The sequence below is a fragment of the Dreissena polymorpha genome, chromosome 14 (assembly GCF_020536995.1).
Source record: "Dreissena polymorpha isolate Duluth1 chromosome 14, UMN_Dpol_1.0, whole genome shotgun sequence".
In the NCBI taxonomy this organism is placed as follows: Eukaryota; Metazoa; Mollusca; class Bivalvia; order Myida; family Dreissenidae; genus Dreissena; species Dreissena polymorpha.
The window spans coordinates 53,526,379-53,544,336 of record NC_068368.1 but is presented as its reverse complement, the minus strand read 5'-3'; the positions used below and the strand labels follow the sequence as shown (position 1 = coordinate 53,544,336).

The window sequence follows — 17,958 nt, the reverse complement described above, 5'->3', positions numbered from 1 at the left end:
AAATACGGATAGTTTTTGTGAACAGTCACACTATCCATCGATTGCGTTAGGCAAAAGGAAAATTCTGAAAAAGTATACTATCCGTGAATATACGAGAATGACAAAATATTTAACAAACATGAGTATAATAATAGTAGTAGTTGTGTCTTGCAAACTATTCACACAACCTTGGAACGGCCTTTGTATATGCTGCACTTCTCCATGTGTTTTATGCTTTTATGAACAGTATCGTCAATTCACTGTTAAACATTAACGTGTTTATGCATTAAATATATAAAACTATTCTTATAAAGAATATGTCATTTCGTTGCTAACAAAGACATGCAAGCGTTATTCGGATATGTTCTCTGTATTTTTGTGTATCAATTTGAACGATGTAAATGAGACTGCAACGTCGTAATTAATTACATATCTATTAAAAGACACAAGCATGCATTCAAAGCGATGCATTCGTACAAAGATTGTTTTCACTCTAAAACAAATGTGTTATGAAATGCATGTATTCATGCAGAGGATTTCAAACACAAAGACATATACAAGCCAATTAACAATGGTCAAAATACCGTTTGATGACCAAAACGTAAGTTTTGATTTGCAACGTGGTAAAGAGTGTTTCAAGTACGTGAACAGATTCAATAGTGTTTGAGTAAAGGATAACGTTGATAACAAGTACACATAATAATCACATACGTGTTCATGCTAAAAACCAAAATTATATGCGCACTTGTTAAAATGGAATAAATGCACTTATTGTGTCTTAATTTGTTTAACCCAATCTATTTTTTATATTATGTATGAGAGTCTTTCTGGAAAGCGGAGGCTTACTTTTCGTTTAGGAGAGACTTCCTTTTAACGAAAATATAATACACGCGGAAGTTTCGTCCCTGATTATTAAATGCGGACTGCACAGGCAAATCTGGGATGAAACTTTACTAACGTTACGCCTATTCATAAAACCCCATTTTTCCACAGCAGAATTGATAACAGAAAACGTCTCCTCTCCAGCAACGGTGTCCAGTAATCAATATATTTACTAATTCGTAGCATGCAGGGTTAAGAAGTATTTTCTCCTGGACCTGTTTCGGAATGCAACTACTTATTCTCAACCCTGTTGGGTAGCGCCAACCGTCTTAAATACGAAATTGTATTAATAGTAATCAACAAGATAAGTATTGATGCAAAGCATCAAAGGGCGTCGGGAATTTCAGTGTAAAAGGAACTCAATGAAGTTACATGGAACGATTTTTTTTTGTACTGTAAATATTAATATATTGGCCGATTATTTTTAACAAAATAGAAAAATATACTGGTATAACCATTATCTATGATTGTGTGTTATAACTCACAAATAACCATTATCTTTGATGTTGTGTTATAACCCCCAAATATTTCATAGTTCATTTTATTTACATTGGTTTCCTTTTTTTTACTGGCATCCGTGTGCAGTTTTCATTAATGGAACAGAACTGTGTAGGTTTTTAAAAATCTGTTTCATCTTTTTAGCGTAATTTCATATTTTTCTCAACTTCAAGGGGAGATGATTCTGAACTTATTCTTACGTTGCTCATTTACGAAAGGGGTTGAGTACTTATTGATATGAAAACACTGTAAAAGTTTTAATGTGTTTACGAACCCCCCCCCCCCGCCCCCCACCCTCTCACACATATATTTCATGGGCATAATAAAAACAAAAAATGGTTACAATATAACAGCATATTTATTTAAACTAAAATGTCTACATCAAAACAAAAAGTTAACATAGAACACAAATAAAATAATTTGATTCTACTGGGGCTCGAGCCTTGTGCCTCTCACATGTGAAGCGAGCGTGTAACCACTACACTACGGAACCGCTTAAAAAATCACCTTCTAACTAAGATATTAATAAGTGACTGTAGTGTAACGTTATCAATAAAGCAATATACCGTGTAATCGCTGTCGTCATGTAAAATTGAAGAAAATGTGCGTTAACCAAAACTCGAACAGCAAAAGTCTGCGCTATTGTTAGAAAAACCACAAAATCAATATATTTTGATTATGTTTTGTTTTTATACAAAATCAGAAAGTTTCACCGGTTCGCGTATTTGCCCAGTCCATGAGATCTTTTATTATTGCCCAGTCTCTGAGATCAGTTATTAATTAAAAGAATTAGTTTTGCATTATTGGCAATAAATGTTGAAGTAAATGTAATAGGCACAAATGCAGTACTTATTTACACCAATTTACACAAAAAATCACCACTATGCAAGATATTCTGACAACAAAAATATATACATTGATCCGTAAAATAACTTATCCTCCCATAAGCGAAAAAAAAAACGTATTACATACGAGTCGCCACACTTCAGTGCGAAGCCTAAAACATCACGATCGGCTAAACATCAACATCACTAAATTATATTTTATTGTAATTTTTTAAGCGTATGTCACATCCATAATGATTAATTTATTTTGTCGTTATACATCAGGGCTTATGCATAAAGCTAGGGGTTTAGGATTTAACCGGGGTTAAGCCGTTTAGAAATGAACACAAAAACAATCAACGAGTTAATTAAAATAACTGAGTTTAGAGACACTACTTGAACCATATTTTATCTTTGACATATGAACAAGTCAATAGTTTTAAATCAACGTCAACTGTCAATGGCGTTCAAGCAAGCATAATATGTATCCAATGGCTCTCAATTGCGTTTGTTGCAAAGACGGCTGCAGACATTTAGCCTATTCGATTTACGTTTTATTCATTACCCATTGAAGTGCAACGATTGCTTTAACTGGATTTATAGAACTGCTGTATGGTATACACTTATCTGCGTGCCAATCACGAGGCTAGCTCGATATTTGAATGCATTTGCTGAAGAACGCGATAAACGTACAATTTATTACAAGGGTAAAATAAATGTGTATGATTCTTTTGGAGTTTAAGTTGTTCGGAGTACAGACCGTTGCAATGGTAAGTTTATCTTTAAACAACGTATATGCGCATGCTATTCAATGTCATAAAATATTTGAATGTTCGTTTTTTCAATGTGTATGTAATATGTATATGTTTATACGTCTTGTAGATTCAATTAAATATAACCACACTTGTAAATTACTTCGTGCAATATCAATTTAATACGAAATAATATAAGCGTTATTCTGTTGCGGGTCTTAAAGCCAGTTTAAGCTTTTAATGTTCCAAGGCGGTTAAGCAAGTTCAATTCAAGTTTTATTTTAAGAGACGTATGCATTATTCAGCATTGAATAATTAATTGGTCATTTGTCTTGATTCAAAGAAATAACAAGCGGATGGTGAGAAAATTTTCTCTACTTATAATGTTTCAAAAGTTTTATTTTTCTCCATTTGCCATTTTAATGAGCTTGTTATTTTATTTGTTATTTTACTAACATTCCAAGAATTTTTGTAATTTTGTGATTGACACGATACACACTGTGCTTTGACAAATGCTAAATAAAATCACATATATATTTTATAAAGGAATAATTGTACTTCAACCCATTTCCATAAAAGAACTTCTAGATGCTATCAGAGCGATTTTTTGCATAAAGGACAATACCAATCAAAGAGCACTTAACACACTTGTTTCAAAAGAAAGGCATCACCAATTGTTTCCTATCTAATGCACCTATACAATAATATACACTATTTTTCTGCGTGTCAAAAATTTAACGAAGTTACAAAGTTTAAAAAAAGAATCTAACCGCAGATTTCATCGATTGGTATTTCATTTTAAATTGAATCAAGGTTGCGAATCGGATCAAATGAAGCAAATTTGTTTCGCTGCTGATGAGTAAACAAACCAAAGTTGAAAAGAAATTGATTACGAGATGGTAGACATGTTAATGAAAGCCGCAGCGCCCCATGTATTTCAATTCCTTTCATAAGGAAACATGTATGTTGACCGATTTAAACAATTGTTTTTAAATAACGCTCCTATACAATGGCAACATGTTAAAGTTTTCTATTCATAATGATGCTAATATTTTAACTCATTATTTAGCAGAATGGACTGATCGCATTGTGTGCTAATGGGTATTCATTGTAATTGTTATTAGATTATTTGATTAAGTAGTATTAACTTTGCAAAGTTAATACCACGTATTATGTTTTAGGCTAACCAGTGGACCAAAGAAGGTAAGCACAATTCAATAACGACCATTGTAGTAAACTAGCATTCAGCTCAGCATTCACGGTATATTAGCCGTGTACTCTTTGTCTTTTCTTTTTAAGGGGCCTTTTCACAGAAATTGGCATGAATTGAAGTTTGTCATAAAATGTTTTATGTTGATAAATGTAATTATTTGATCTTAAAAGCTCCAGTAAAAAACAAGATTGACATTAAAGAAAGAAACAAGAGCTGTGTTTGTAAAACACAATACCCCCTACTGCTCCGCTTTGAAGCCATATATTTGACCTTTGATCCTGAAGTATGACCTTGACCTTTCACCACTCAAAATGTGCAGCTCCATGAGATACACATGCATGCCAATTATCAAGCTGCTATCTCCAAGATTGCAAAAATTATGACCAAGGTTAGAGTTTTGGACAGACACACACAATGACAGACAGACACATTCAACGACAGGCAGACAGACAGGCCAAAAACAATATACCCCCGATCATTCGATCCGGGAGCATAACAAAGTAACCATCAACTGGGCTCGAACCACTGACCCCTGGAGTAAAAGTTTATCGCTTAGACCATTCAGACACCCGTGCTCATACAATGAGCGATGCATTTTATACTTTATATAAAATGTCATCGTAGTTTAAAAAAATATAACGACAACAACAGAATTCTCCAAATAAGTCAATCCTTTCGCGTTGCAACGATTTATAATTTTCAGGTTTTTACATCGTCAAAAGATTCATATAATGGATATTTTAGAGCATGGTAAATATTCAGGATAACTGTTTCCTCACAAATATCATAACTAAAACGAAAATTTGCGAATATGAAACATTTTTTTTTATTTTGTCACTTTACCTTAACGTTAAGAGGCCCCTTTAAAACAATTCCGTTAGTCAAGGGCATACGCGTACTTCATTCATAAATGGGAACAATATATTGTCAAGCTGCTAATTTGTTAATTGCTTTATATTGTGTTACTCCGTTAAAGGGACGTTTCTGTAATTGTCTGAAATTTTTACTTAACCATATGTAAATATTATTTATGAGTTATATGCAAATTCATTATTGTTACCGGTATTTCTTATTTTGATGCAAAAGTGTATAATTCGATAATATAATGCTATCGAATACATCATTTACAAACATGAATTGTAGAAAATTCATGTGTGAATAATATAAGATTACATGGGAGGTTAAAGAGAACATGTCTGTAAAACAATTAATTCACCACAAGGAATATATTAATACATACACTAAATAAGGGATGCAATATAATTACGATATATTTTTTATTAACGACAAAAATAGTAAATTTACCAATACGCGATCAGTTCGCTTTCAACGAGTGGTATATTATCTACAAACTTTGATAAATATGAGTCATGTTCTGAGAAAACTGGGCTTACTACATGCGCGTAAAGTGTCATCCCAGATTAGCCTGTGCCGTCCGCACAGGCTAATCAGGGACGACACTTTCCGCCTAAACTTGATTTTCGGTACGGAGGGACTTCCTTGAAACTAAAAATACCATAAAAGAGGAAAGTGTCGTCCCTGATTAGCCTGTGCGGACTGCACAGGCTAATCTGGGACGACACTTTCCACATATGCATTAAGCCCAATTTTCTCAGAACATGACACATATTATCGACTGGTTTAAGAATGGAGAGCGAAATTCGACAACTACGACAGCGACAAGTCCGGTACGATAGAGATGCGAGAGGCCAAGCGTCTCATGCAGTACGTAGGCCTGAACCCAACAGACGAGGACGTCTTGGCCTTTATGAAAGAGGTCGACAAGAATGGTAACTCGACTTACGCGATCCGAGAGTTACCTTTCTTGCGTTGTTTAGTAGTTAGATTTCCTAAAATGTCAACACTTATATTCTTATTTTACTAAAGTTTTATGCGTCTTAAGCATTATCGTACAGTAAAAAATGTTTCAACCGCTTTTCAAATAATAAGTGTAATGCAACACTAAATATCTCCTTTATAGAAGTATCGTTATAATTTCCGATGTCATTAGTCTTCTAACTTTCTTAACCCATTTATGCCTAGCGTCTAGAAAAAAGGCCTTGGCAAACAGCGTAGACCCTGATAAGACGCCGCATGGTGCGGCGTCTCATCTGGGTCTGCGCTGTTTGCTTACGGGAATTTCTGTAAGAAATATTCTAAATATAGAAATAAATATAACAGACATCCCTAATTTTGGAAATAAATTTATCCAATTTAGGATAGGAGCGTCAACAACGCATAAATGGGTTAACGTCCCCGATGCGTTCGAGCCTTTCTGATTGTGTTTCTGATATGTATTTGCATATGGAAACTATCTATAATTCATATGTCTCAATTGTAACATTGTAACCATCTTAGTCACAACGTGTCCCTTGTTGTCAGTACGGCTATAGGCTATTTGCCTATTTAAACTATCGGATGGAAACAAGATGTAAAACCTTATAATTATTCTTACGTTTCTTTTTAACAAATATTCAGAAGACGATGGCATAGATTTCGAGGAGTTCTATGCATATGTGCAGACGCTGCCAGATCCTACGGGCGAGTTAAGACTGGCGTTCAATGGCCTCGACAAGAACGGCGATGGTACCATAGACAAGAATGAGCTCAGAGGTAAAGAGAATAGTGCACACAATGCAATAATGAATTCAAACGTGGATAGCTATGTGAACAAAAGACAAGAATTAACTAAAACGCAGATAACTATGTGAACAAAAGACAATAATGAATTCATGCGTTGATATCTATGTGAACAAAAACAGTAATGAACTCAAACGTAGATAGCTATGTGAACAAAAGACAAGAATGAACTCAAACGTAGATAGCTATGTGAACAAAAAACAAGAATGAACTCAAATGCTATGTAAACAAAATTCAAAAATGAACTCAAGCTAAAATAGCTATGAGAACAAAAGACAAGAATGAACTCAAAGGTATATAGCCTCTTAAGTGTTTCCCTTTTTTTCATTCCAGGCCTGCTATTAAGAGGGGGTGACACAAGTAAAGAGGAGCTAGATGATCTGTTTACGCTCGTTGATGATAATAACGACGGAAAGATCCAATACGAAGGCATGTCACTGACAATTTAACTGTTTTTAACCCATTTATGCCTAACGGACTCTCCCATCCTTCTAAATTGGATCAATTTATTTCCAAAATTAGGGATGTCCAGTATATTCATTTCTATACTTAGAATATTTCTTATAGAAATTCATTTAAGCAAACAGCGTAGACCCAGATGAGACGCCGCATCATGCGGCGTCTCATCTGGGTCTACGCTGTTTGCCAAGGCCTTTTTTCTAGACGCTAGGCATAGATGGGTTAAGAACATCAATGCATAAAAGATAAGATACAGGTATTTGAAGAAAAAGCGGACTGTTGCTGATCGTCCCCGAAAGCCGCTATAAGAATCACATTCTGAATATCGAGGCACACTACTGAAAAGTTTTTCAGATTTGCGATGTTGAAATGAACATTACCCAGACGATAATGCGCGACCCGATGACATATCCACCAACTTGATTAGGTACCTATTAATCGTACACAAATAACGTTCCGTTTTTGACTTTTGAGCAGAACACGACTGGTTATTGGCAATAATTCAAAGTGGACTACTCAGATATTAAATGGGATTCACAGATTTTGGCATGTTTTGAAGTGTGTCATTAAATGCTTTATATCGATAAATGTTAATATTGGATATAAAAAGCTCCAGTAAAAAAAATCAAGAATAAAATTCAAAAAGCAAAGAAAAAAAGGTAACCCTCATCAGGGCTCGAACCACTGACCCCTGGAGTCCTCGAGTAAAAAGTCTTCCACAAAGACCACTAGGCCATCGTTCCCGATACAATAACAGGTGTATTTTATACTTCATATAACCAATCCTCGTTGTTTCACAAAATATAACGACAACAACAGAACTTTCCAATTTATTAATTCGTTTCGCGTTGCAACGCTTTATAATTTTCGGGTTTTTAAATCGTCAAAGGATGCATATAATGGCTATTTTAGAGCATGGTAAATGTTCAGTATTACTGTTTCCTCACAAATATCATAACTTAAACGAAAATTTGCGAATGTGAAACAACTTTTTTCAATTTCGTAAATTTACCCAAACGTGAAAAGACCCCTTTAATATTCACTGCCGGTGGATGTGGTTCAACTGATAGTACTGTTATTTGCTTAGTTAACAAGCTTACGTGCACCTTTCTTCATTAGGCGAATATGTACTGTTGTTTTTGTCTCCTTATCACCTTCCTTACGACTAATGGGAATGCCATAGTTTGTTTGAAGTTGAAATCAGCGATGGTGGAACTTAAATGCATTACTAATAGTTCAAATAAAAAAGAACCGTCTAGGGGCGACGAACATATATATTTTCTACAAAGACCGTAATTAGGTACAGGCGTATATTAAATTAAACAATCAGGTCGTTTTTTTGCACCAATCGATGTCCTCCATGGTTAATATATTAACGAAGAGGTTTGTCACAAACGTGACTAAACCATCGCAACTCTTTGTCAGATTAAGTATACATCAATATTAATTTACCAAATTCTTTTTCTTAAAATGATAATTAAAATTGTTTTGTCCGTTGAAAAAGCATGCCAAGAATCGATATAATTAGCATAATTAGCATATGATTTAATACCCATGTTAACAGAGATAGACAATCCTGCACGACAATGTATGTGGCATAAATGAGACCTAAAAAGTAGCTGTCATCTATGGAATACGCAAATCGGTCATCGTTGTTCATAAACGATTCAATCCTGAAAGGCGCTTTGTAAATGAAGACAACAACATTCACGCGTTAGCGGTGATGTAACAAACTTACTTTACTACGCATGATAGATATACTGATGTTTTCCTGAGTCTATGTACTAAAAAATAAAAAAAAACTTGTTTTGTTTACTATTTTCTTTTAAATAATTAAACATTCTCAAATCGTAGATTGTATGATACAGTAAAGACGTATATGTTACATGGATGTTACATTTGACCTACATTGTATTGCAGTTGGAATGTTCCCGACTGCTTTTATAAAAATTGCTTGTTTTTGGCATTGCATATTCAACCTTGTATTTGGTTATTCTTGCTTAATCATTCCGAAAACTGTGTTCTGTTTTTTCCTAATTACAGCTGATTTATGTCGAAGATCGTCGTTCTTTAATTTTTAAAGTTGTAAGTAGTAGTATTTACGTAAATGTTCTCTCGCGTTAAAATAACATGCAAATGCACTTAATGTTATGCAAGCCCAAGTCATAAGTTATTTTCTTTTTCAGAATTTATTACATTGTTCACGCAAGCTTGAAATAAGTCGTGCCATAAGACTATATGGAATCTTGTATCTCCAGGACTTGTTCTGCAAAGAGTTATCACAGTTTTCTATGGTGCTATTGACCTGGACATGCATTGTCAGGGAACTTTCGAAAAGTTTAAATTACGAATGAAATGTGTAGGTTACAAATAAAATGTCTTATTAGAATAGTTGTAAAAAAGCACACACGAGATAATTTCATAACTTGATGGTCAGTGCTTAGATGTGCTTTTGTTGTTTAAAGTATACTATATATGTTGCATACTTTAATAACTATGGCCTTGACTTACGTTTTCTTACATAAACCATACAAAAACCAACGAGGTGGACAAACACGATCGGCGTTAGACTATTAACAATACATACTAAAATGAAAATTGATACTTGCTCATATGTTAGTCATATACAAAACAAACTTGCCATATATTCGCTTGTATATAGTGCTTTAAACAGTTTGGTAAAAAGATCATGTGAATTTTGTTTGTGATTTGAATGTTGGAACAGACGGATGATGTTTTCATCCGTCTCGATATCCCACTCCCCCCTCACTGCCCGCCCCTACCACCTGGGCTAGTTAGCAAATAAAAGTTGAAGAATTGGAGTGGAGTTGGAAACCATTTTTTATGACAACTACTAATTCAACATTCGATGACAAGAAAATTCTTGTGTGAAAGACTGCATATGTATGTCCTACCATTTCAATACCCTTAATGTTACTGATCAATTGCGATTGTTTAAAGTGTTATTTTATCCACAATCTTGCTATCTTTAATATTGGCAAACAATGCATATATTTAAAGTGTTTTCACAGCTGATAGAATAAGAAAACTACTGCGATGTCCGAGTCTATTTCATACTGCGATTCCTTAACATTTGAAGAAAAGGGGATAACATGCAAAAAGTGCTATCCTGGCTAAAATGCATGTATTAACTCTTTCAGTGCGGGAACCGAATTTTAAAGGCCTTTGCAAACAGTTTGGATCCAGATGAGACGCCACAGAACCAAACTGTTTGCTATTCTGATAGTATTCTTTGAAAAAAATCGAAGAAAATGCGAATTTTATAAATTCAGCAGACGACATTTTAGCAGACGACAAATTTCCCAGCATGCAAAGGGTTAATGATATGATGGTTTTTAAATGCTATGGAAGAATGGGTCATTATACATTATAGTATGAACTAATTTACCAAGCTGAAAAACAATCATAATAAAAAAGCTTACATCGTGGTTGGGTGGGAATAATTATAACTAAATTTGAATATAAATATAAATATTTTATTGACATTTCGTAACAAATAACAATTGCACAATTCCCTTCCGGTTGCATAGTCGTAATGTGGAATGATGTAAAGACAAGTGTGAAATATATAACCATAATTATGTTTAGCAATTTGTAAAATAAATGGTTTCATTTGTTAATAACAATGCAGATTATGAGATGTCCTGATAAAGTATTCTAATGCAAAATTCAATAAAAGAATTGCTGTTTAACAATTAGCAACAAGTATACGTTATCATATGTTTATATGTATGTTTTCATTCCAACATAGGGCAACAGTAATGCGCATTGATTAAGCCCAGACCACAAGCACTTGAAACAAATCTGTGCAGAAAAAGATTCTTATGTACATCTCACCCAGTTTATTGTTCTAAAGATATTAAATGAAATACGGGCAATAAATGTGACCTCAAGAGTGCTCACAAGGAAAATGTTGACAAGGCATCACAAACAATGTACAAAAGAAGATCACAAAAGCTCATCCTGAGAAATGAAACATTGTTTTCTTTCATAATTACTCTTGCTTTGTTAGCGTGAATTGATTCATTTTCAGTGAAAAGGTTTTTTAAGGCCACATTGGAGTAATTACACAGCCATTATAATGGGACCTGCTGTTGGTTACAAAGGCAACGAGGCAGGGCAGACACCAGGCTGTCCCCGTGAACATTCCAGAACTTGTACTCGGAGGCAACATACTCACGAACTGCAAAGAAAACTTGAGTTCTGTTATAAATGTGACGCAACACTTTTCCCCTTAGATACGTATTTCACGCATTGTTGTTCTTTAGAAAGTTAAATTTTATTAAAGACCTTTCTTACTAGATTCAAGTTTAAAGGATTCATTTCTAACCCTTAGATACTGATGAGCAGCAAACATCATTAAACCTGATCAGACTGCGAGTTTAGACTGCGAGAAACTCGCAGAGTGTTCTGGGTTTATGCTTTTTGCACATATCCACTTGTTTTGTTAAAATTGTCTCTTTCACATTAAACTTTATGGTGATAAAAGTATAAATTCCATTACATGAGGAATGTGAAAGCAGACTGCTTTACAAAAAAGATGCTTTTGTCATTAAATGGTGTGACGAAAAATTTGTAGATCAGCCGGAATGAAAAGTCTTTGAACATCTACTCATCAAGGTGATGACAAATTTCAAGTTCTAATTCAATCCCTTATACATGTAGAGAAGTTTGTTACAAAATAATATGCATCTACCATACAAATAAAGAAGTTATAGGGCAAATAACTATGGAAAGTAATTATCACTGGGCATGAAAGTGTGCACATTTTGTGTAAACAGACTAACAGACGAAAAACAAAACAACCAATTGTGTGACTTCATTTAACCATCTATTGAACTTTGTTTGTGGGCATGAAGTATAATAAATACTTTGATAAAATGTAATTAGTGCTCGCATATTAGAGTAATAAAAGAACCAAACTTCTCATCATAAGTGAAAAAAGTCCACCTTAAAATATAGTGTAGAAGGATTAACAATGACAATTATCAGAACATGAAACTAGATTACATTTGTATATAAAACAAGAGTGCCAAACTGTCACAAGATACGCCCGTTTGAAGGTTTTGGACAACTTGATAACTTTACCATGACCCATACTTGAACTTGACCTACATATCTTCTGACCAAATTTGGTGAAGATCAGATGAAAACTATTTGAATTAGAGAGCGGAAACTGCTGTGGACGCCGCCCGCCCGCCCGCTGCCAAAGTGAAACTATAATATGTCCCGTTTTGTTTTTTTACGGGCGTAAAAAAGTGCAAAATTACACTTAAGACAATAAAATATTTTTCATTAATGAAACATAAATGTCAAATGTCAAAGAATTGGTTGGTAAATACGGGCACATGATGGCTTTGGCACATACCACAAGCGAGCTTGTACTTGAGACTAGGAACATACCACAAGAGAGCTTGTACTTGAGACTTGGAACATACCACAAGTGAGCTTGTACTTGAGACTAGGAACATACCACAAGTGAGCTTGTACTTGAGACTAGGAACATACCACAAGTAAGCTTGTACTTGAGACTAGGCACATACCACAAGTGAGCTTGTACTTGAGACTAGGAACATACCACAAGTGAGCTTGTACTTGAGACTAGGAACATACCACAAGTGAGCTTGTACTTGAGACTGGGAACATACCACAAGTGAGCTTGTACTTGAGACTAGGAACATACCACAAGTGAGCTTGTACTTGACACTTGGAACATACCACAAGTGAGCTTGTACTTAAGACTAGGATCATACCACAAGTGAGCTTGTACTTGAGACTAGGAACATACCACAAGTGAGCTTGTACTTGAGACTTGGCACATACCACAAGCGAGCTTGTACGTGACACTTGGAACATAACACAAGTGAGCTTGTACTTGAGACACTAAACATACCACAAGTGAGCTTGTACTTGAGACTGGGAACATACCTAAAGTGAGCTTGTACTTGAGACTGGGAACATACCACAAGTGAGCTTGTACTTGAGACTGGGAACATACCACAAGTGAGCTTGTACTTGACACTTGGAACATACCACAAGTGAGTTTGTACTTGAGACTAGGATCATACCACAAGTGAGCTTGTACTTGAGACTTGGCACATACCACAAGCGAGCTTGTACTTGACACTTGGAACATACCACAAGTGAGCTTGTACTTGAGACTTGGCACATACCACAAGTGAGCTTGTACTTAAGACTAGGATCATACCACAAGTGAGCTTGTACTTGAGACTAGGAACATACCACAAGTGAGCTTGTACTTGAGACTAGGAACATACCACAAGTGAGCTTGTACATGGGACTTGGCACATACCACAAGCGAGCTTGTACTTGACACTTGGCACATACCACAAGTGAGCTTGTACTTGAGACTAGGATCATACCACAAGTGAGCTTGTACTTGAGACTAGGAACATACCACAAGTGAGCTTGTACTTGAGACTAGGAACATACCACAAGTGAGCTTGTACTTGAGACTTGGCATATACCACAAGCGAGCTTGTACTTAACACTTGGAACATACCACAAGTGAGGTTGTACTTGAGACTTGGCACATACCACAAGCGAGTTTGTACTTGACATTTGGAACATACCACAAGTGAGCTTGTACTTGACACTTGGAACATACCACAAGTGAGCTTGTACTTGACACTTGGAACATATCACAAGTGAGCTTGTACTTGAGACTTGGAACACACCACAAGTGAGCTTGTACTTGAGACTAGGAACATACCACAAGTGAGCTTGTACTTTAGGAGCTTGAGACTTGGCACATACCACAAGTGAGCTTGTACTTGAGACATGGAACATACCACAAGTGAGCTTGTACTTGAGACATGGAACATACCATAAGTGAGCTTGTACTTGAGACTGGGAACATACCACAAGTGAGCTTGTACTTGAGACTAGGAACATACCACAAGTGAGCTTGTACTTGAGACTAGGAACATACCACAAGTGAGCTTGTACTTGAGACTTGGCACATACCACAAGTGAGCTTGTACTTGAGACTTGGAACATACCAAAAGTGAGCTTGTACTTGAGACTGGGAACATACCATAAGTGAGCTTGTACTTGAGACTGGGAACATACCACAAGTGAGCTTGTACTTGAGACTAGGAACATACCACAAGTGAGCTTGTACTTGAGACTAGGAACATACCACAAGTGAGCTTGTACTTGAGACTTGGAACATACCACAAGTGAGCTTGTACTTGAGACTTGGAACATACCACAAGTGAGCTTGTACTTGAGACTTGGAACATACCACAAGTGAGCTTGTACTTGAGACTTGGAACATACCACAAGTGAGCTTGTACTTGAGACTTGGAACATACCACAAGTGAGCTTGTACTTGAGACTGGGAACATACCACAAGTGAGCTTGTACTTGAGACCTGGGACCACATTACCCACAAGTGAGCTTGTACTTGAGACTGGGACATACCACAAGTGAGCTGTACTTGAGACTGGGAACATACCACAAGTGAGCTTGTACTTGAGACTGTGAACAACCACAAGTGAGCTTGTACTTGAGACTGGAAACATACCACAAGTGACTTGTACTTGAGACTGGGAACAGACCACAAGTGAGCTTTTGGGTTTTTTACTTGAGACTGGGAACATACCACAAGTGAGCTTGTACTTGGACTGGGAAAATACCACAAGTGAGCTTGTACTTGAGACTTGGGAGCATACCACAAGTGAGCTTGTACTTGAGACTAGGAACATACCCACAAGTGGGCTTGTACTGAGACAGGGAACATACCACAGTGAGCTTGTACTTGAGACTTGGAGCATACAAGTTGAGCTTGTACTTAAGGACTGGGATACATACCACAAGTGAGCTTGTACTTAGACTTGGCACATACCACAAGTGACCTTGTACTTGACACTTGGAACATAACCGCAAGTGAGCTTGTACTTGAGACTTGGAACATACCACAAGTGAGCTTGTACTTGAGACTTGGAACATAACCACAAGTGAGCTTGTACTTGAGACTTGGAACATACCACAAGTGACCTTGTACTTGAGACTAGGAACATACCACAAGTGACCTTGTACTTGACACTTGGAACATACCGCAAGTGAGATTGTACTTGAGACTGGGAACATACCACAAGTGAGCTTGTACTTGAGACTAGGAACATACCACAAGTGAGCTTGTACTTGAGACTGGGAACATACCACAAGTGAGCTTGTACTTGAGACTTGGCACATACCGCAAGTGAGCTTGTACTTGAGACTTGGCACATACCACAAGTGAGCTTGTACTTGAGACTAGGAATATACCACAAGTGAGCTTGTACTTGAGACTGGGAACATACCGCAAGTGAGCTTGTACTTGAGACTTGGCACATACCGCAAGTGAGCTTGTACTTGAGACTTTGCACATACCATATGTGAGCTTGTACTTAAGACTTGGAGCATACAAGTGAGCTTGTACTTGAGACTTGGAACATACCACAAGTGAGCTTGTACTTGAGACTAGGATCATACCACAAGTGAGCTTGTACTTGAGACTTGGCACATACCACAAGCGAGCTTGTACTTGACACTTGGAACATACCACAAGTGAGCTTGTACTTAAGACTTGGTACATACCACAAGTGACCTTGTACTTGACACTTGGAACATACGACAAGTGAGCTTGTACTTGACACTTGGAACATACCACAAGTTAGCATGTACTTGAGACTTGGCACATACCACAAGTGACCTTGTACTTGACACTAAGAACATACGACAAGTGAGCTTGTACTTAAGACTTGGATCATACAAGTGAGCTTGTACTTGAGACTTGGAACATACCACAAGTGAGCTTGTACTTGAGACTGGGAACATACCACAAGTGAGCTTGTACTTGAGACTTGGAACATACCACAAGTGACCTTGTACTTGAGACTTGGCACATACTGCAAGTGAGCTTGTACTTGAGACTGGGAACATACCACAAGTGAGCTTGTACTTGAGACTGGGAACATACCGCAAGTGAGCTTGTACTTGAGACTTGGAACATACCACAAGTGAGCTTGTACTTGAGACTGGGAACATACCACAAGTGAGCCTGTACTTGAGACTGGGAACATACCACAAGTGAGCTTGTACTTGAGACTTGGCACATACCACAAGTGAGCTTGTACTTGAGACTGGGAACATTCCACAAGTGAGCTTGTACTTAAGACTGGGAACATACCACAAGTGAGCTTGTACTTGAGACTACAAACATACCACAAGTGAGCTTGTACTTGAGACTTGGCACATACCACAAGTGAGCTTGTACTTGAGACTTGGCACATACCACAAGTGAGCTTGTACTTGAGACTAGGAACATACCACAAGTGAGCTTGTACTTGAGACTGGGAACATACCACAAGTGAGCTTGTACTTAAGACTTGGCATATACCACAAGTGAGCTTGTACTTGAGACTGGGAACATACCACAAGTGAGCTTGTACTTGAGACTGGGAACATACCACAAGTGAGCTTGTACTTGAGACTTGGCACATACCACAAGTGAGCTTGTACTTGAGACTTGGAGCATACCACAAGTGAGCTTGTACTTGAGACTGGGAACATACCACAAGTGAGCTTGTACTTGAGACTTGGAGCATACCACAAGTGAGCTTGTACTTGAGACTAGGAACATACCACAAGTGGGCTTGTACTTGAGACTTGGAACATACCACAAGTGACCTTGTACTTGAGACTAGGAACATACCACAAGTGACCTTGTACTTGACACTTGGAACATACCGCAAGTGAGATTGTACTTGAGACTGGGAACATACCACAAGTGAGCTTGTACTTGAGACTTGGCACATACCGCAAGTGAGCTTGTACTTGAGACTTGGCACATACCACAAGTGAGCTTGTACTTGAGACTAGGAATATACCACAAGTGAGCTTGTACTTGAGACTGGGAACATACCGCAAGTGAGCTTGTACTTGAGACTTGGCACATACCGCAAGTGAGCTTGTACTTGAGACTTTGCACATACCATATGTGAGCTTGTACTTAAGACTTGGAGCATACAAGTGAGCTTGTACTTGAGACTTGGAACATACCACAAGTGAGCTTGTACTTGAGACTAGGATCATACCACAAGTGAGCTTGTACTTGAGACTTGGCACATACCACAAGCGAGCTTGTACTTGACACTTGGAACATACCACAAGTGAGCTTGTACTTAAGACTTGGTACATACCACAAGTGACCTTGTACTTGACACTTGGAACATACGACAAGTGAGCTTGTACTTGACACTTGGAACATACCACAAGTTAGCATGTACTTGAGACTTGGCACATACCACAAGTGACCTTGTACTTGACACTAAGAACATACGACAAGTGAGCTTGTACTTAAGACTTGGATCATACAAGTGAGCTTGTACTTGAGACTTGGAACATACCACAAGTGAGCTTGTACTTGAGACTGGGAACATACCACAAGTGAGCTTGTACTTGAGACTTGGAACATACCACAAGTGACCTTGTACTTGAGACTTGGCACATACTGCAAGTGAGCTTGTACTTGAGACTAGGAACATTAGTTAACGAGCTTACGTGCACCTTTCTTCATTAGGCGAATATGTACTGTTGTTTTTGTCTCCTTATCACCTTCCTTACGACTAATGGGAATGCCATAGTTTGTTTGAAGTTGAAATCAGCGATGGTGGAACTTAAA

General features: G+C 37.0%; 2 protein-coding genes across 3 annotated transcripts in view; one reads left to right on the top strand and one right to left on the bottom strand.

The window, feature by feature from the left end:
• The first annotated feature begins 2,845 nt into the window (after positions 1 to 2,845).
• Positions 2,846 to 7,237, top strand: LOC127857374 (calmodulin-4-like). The gene is made up of 5 exons (XM_052393771.1): positions 2,846 to 2,953; positions 4,117 to 4,138; positions 5,795 to 5,938; positions 6,627 to 6,761; positions 7,122 to 7,237. The coding sequence occupies exons 1-5, from the start codon at positions 2,900 to 2,902 to the stop codon at positions 7,235 to 7,237; spliced, it is 471 nt and encodes a 156-aa protein (XP_052249731.1). The 5' UTR covers positions 2,846 to 2,899.
• Positions 7,238 to 10,730: 3,493 nt separating this feature from the next.
• Positions 10,731 to 17,958, bottom strand: part of LOC127857991 (AP-5 complex subunit mu-1-like) — a 43,472-nt gene continuing 36,244 nt past the window's right edge. For both annotated transcript variants that reach the window (XM_052394813.1, XM_052394815.1), the window contains exon 13: positions 10,731 to 11,451. In XM_052394813.1, the coding sequence (XP_052250773.1) occupies positions 11,314 to 11,451 (138 nt within the window). In that variant the 3' untranslated portion in view covers positions 10,731 to 11,313. The remainder of the gene's footprint in view (positions 11,452 to 17,958) is intronic.

Bases quoted from the DNA above. Each gene is read 5' to 3' on its own strand.
- LOC127857374 (XM_052393771.1), top strand. From the start codon at position 2,900: ATGTGTATGATTCTTTTGGAGTTTAAGTTGTTCGGAGTACAGACCGTT. The intron at 4,139-5,794 runs GTAAGCACAATT...GACTGGTTTAAG, and splicing joins TAACCAGTGGACCAAAGAAG to AATGGAGAGCGAAATTCGAC. The intron at 5,939-6,626 runs GTAACTCGACTT...ACAAATATTCAG, and splicing joins GAAAGAGGTCGACAAGAATG to AAGACGATGGCATAGATTTC.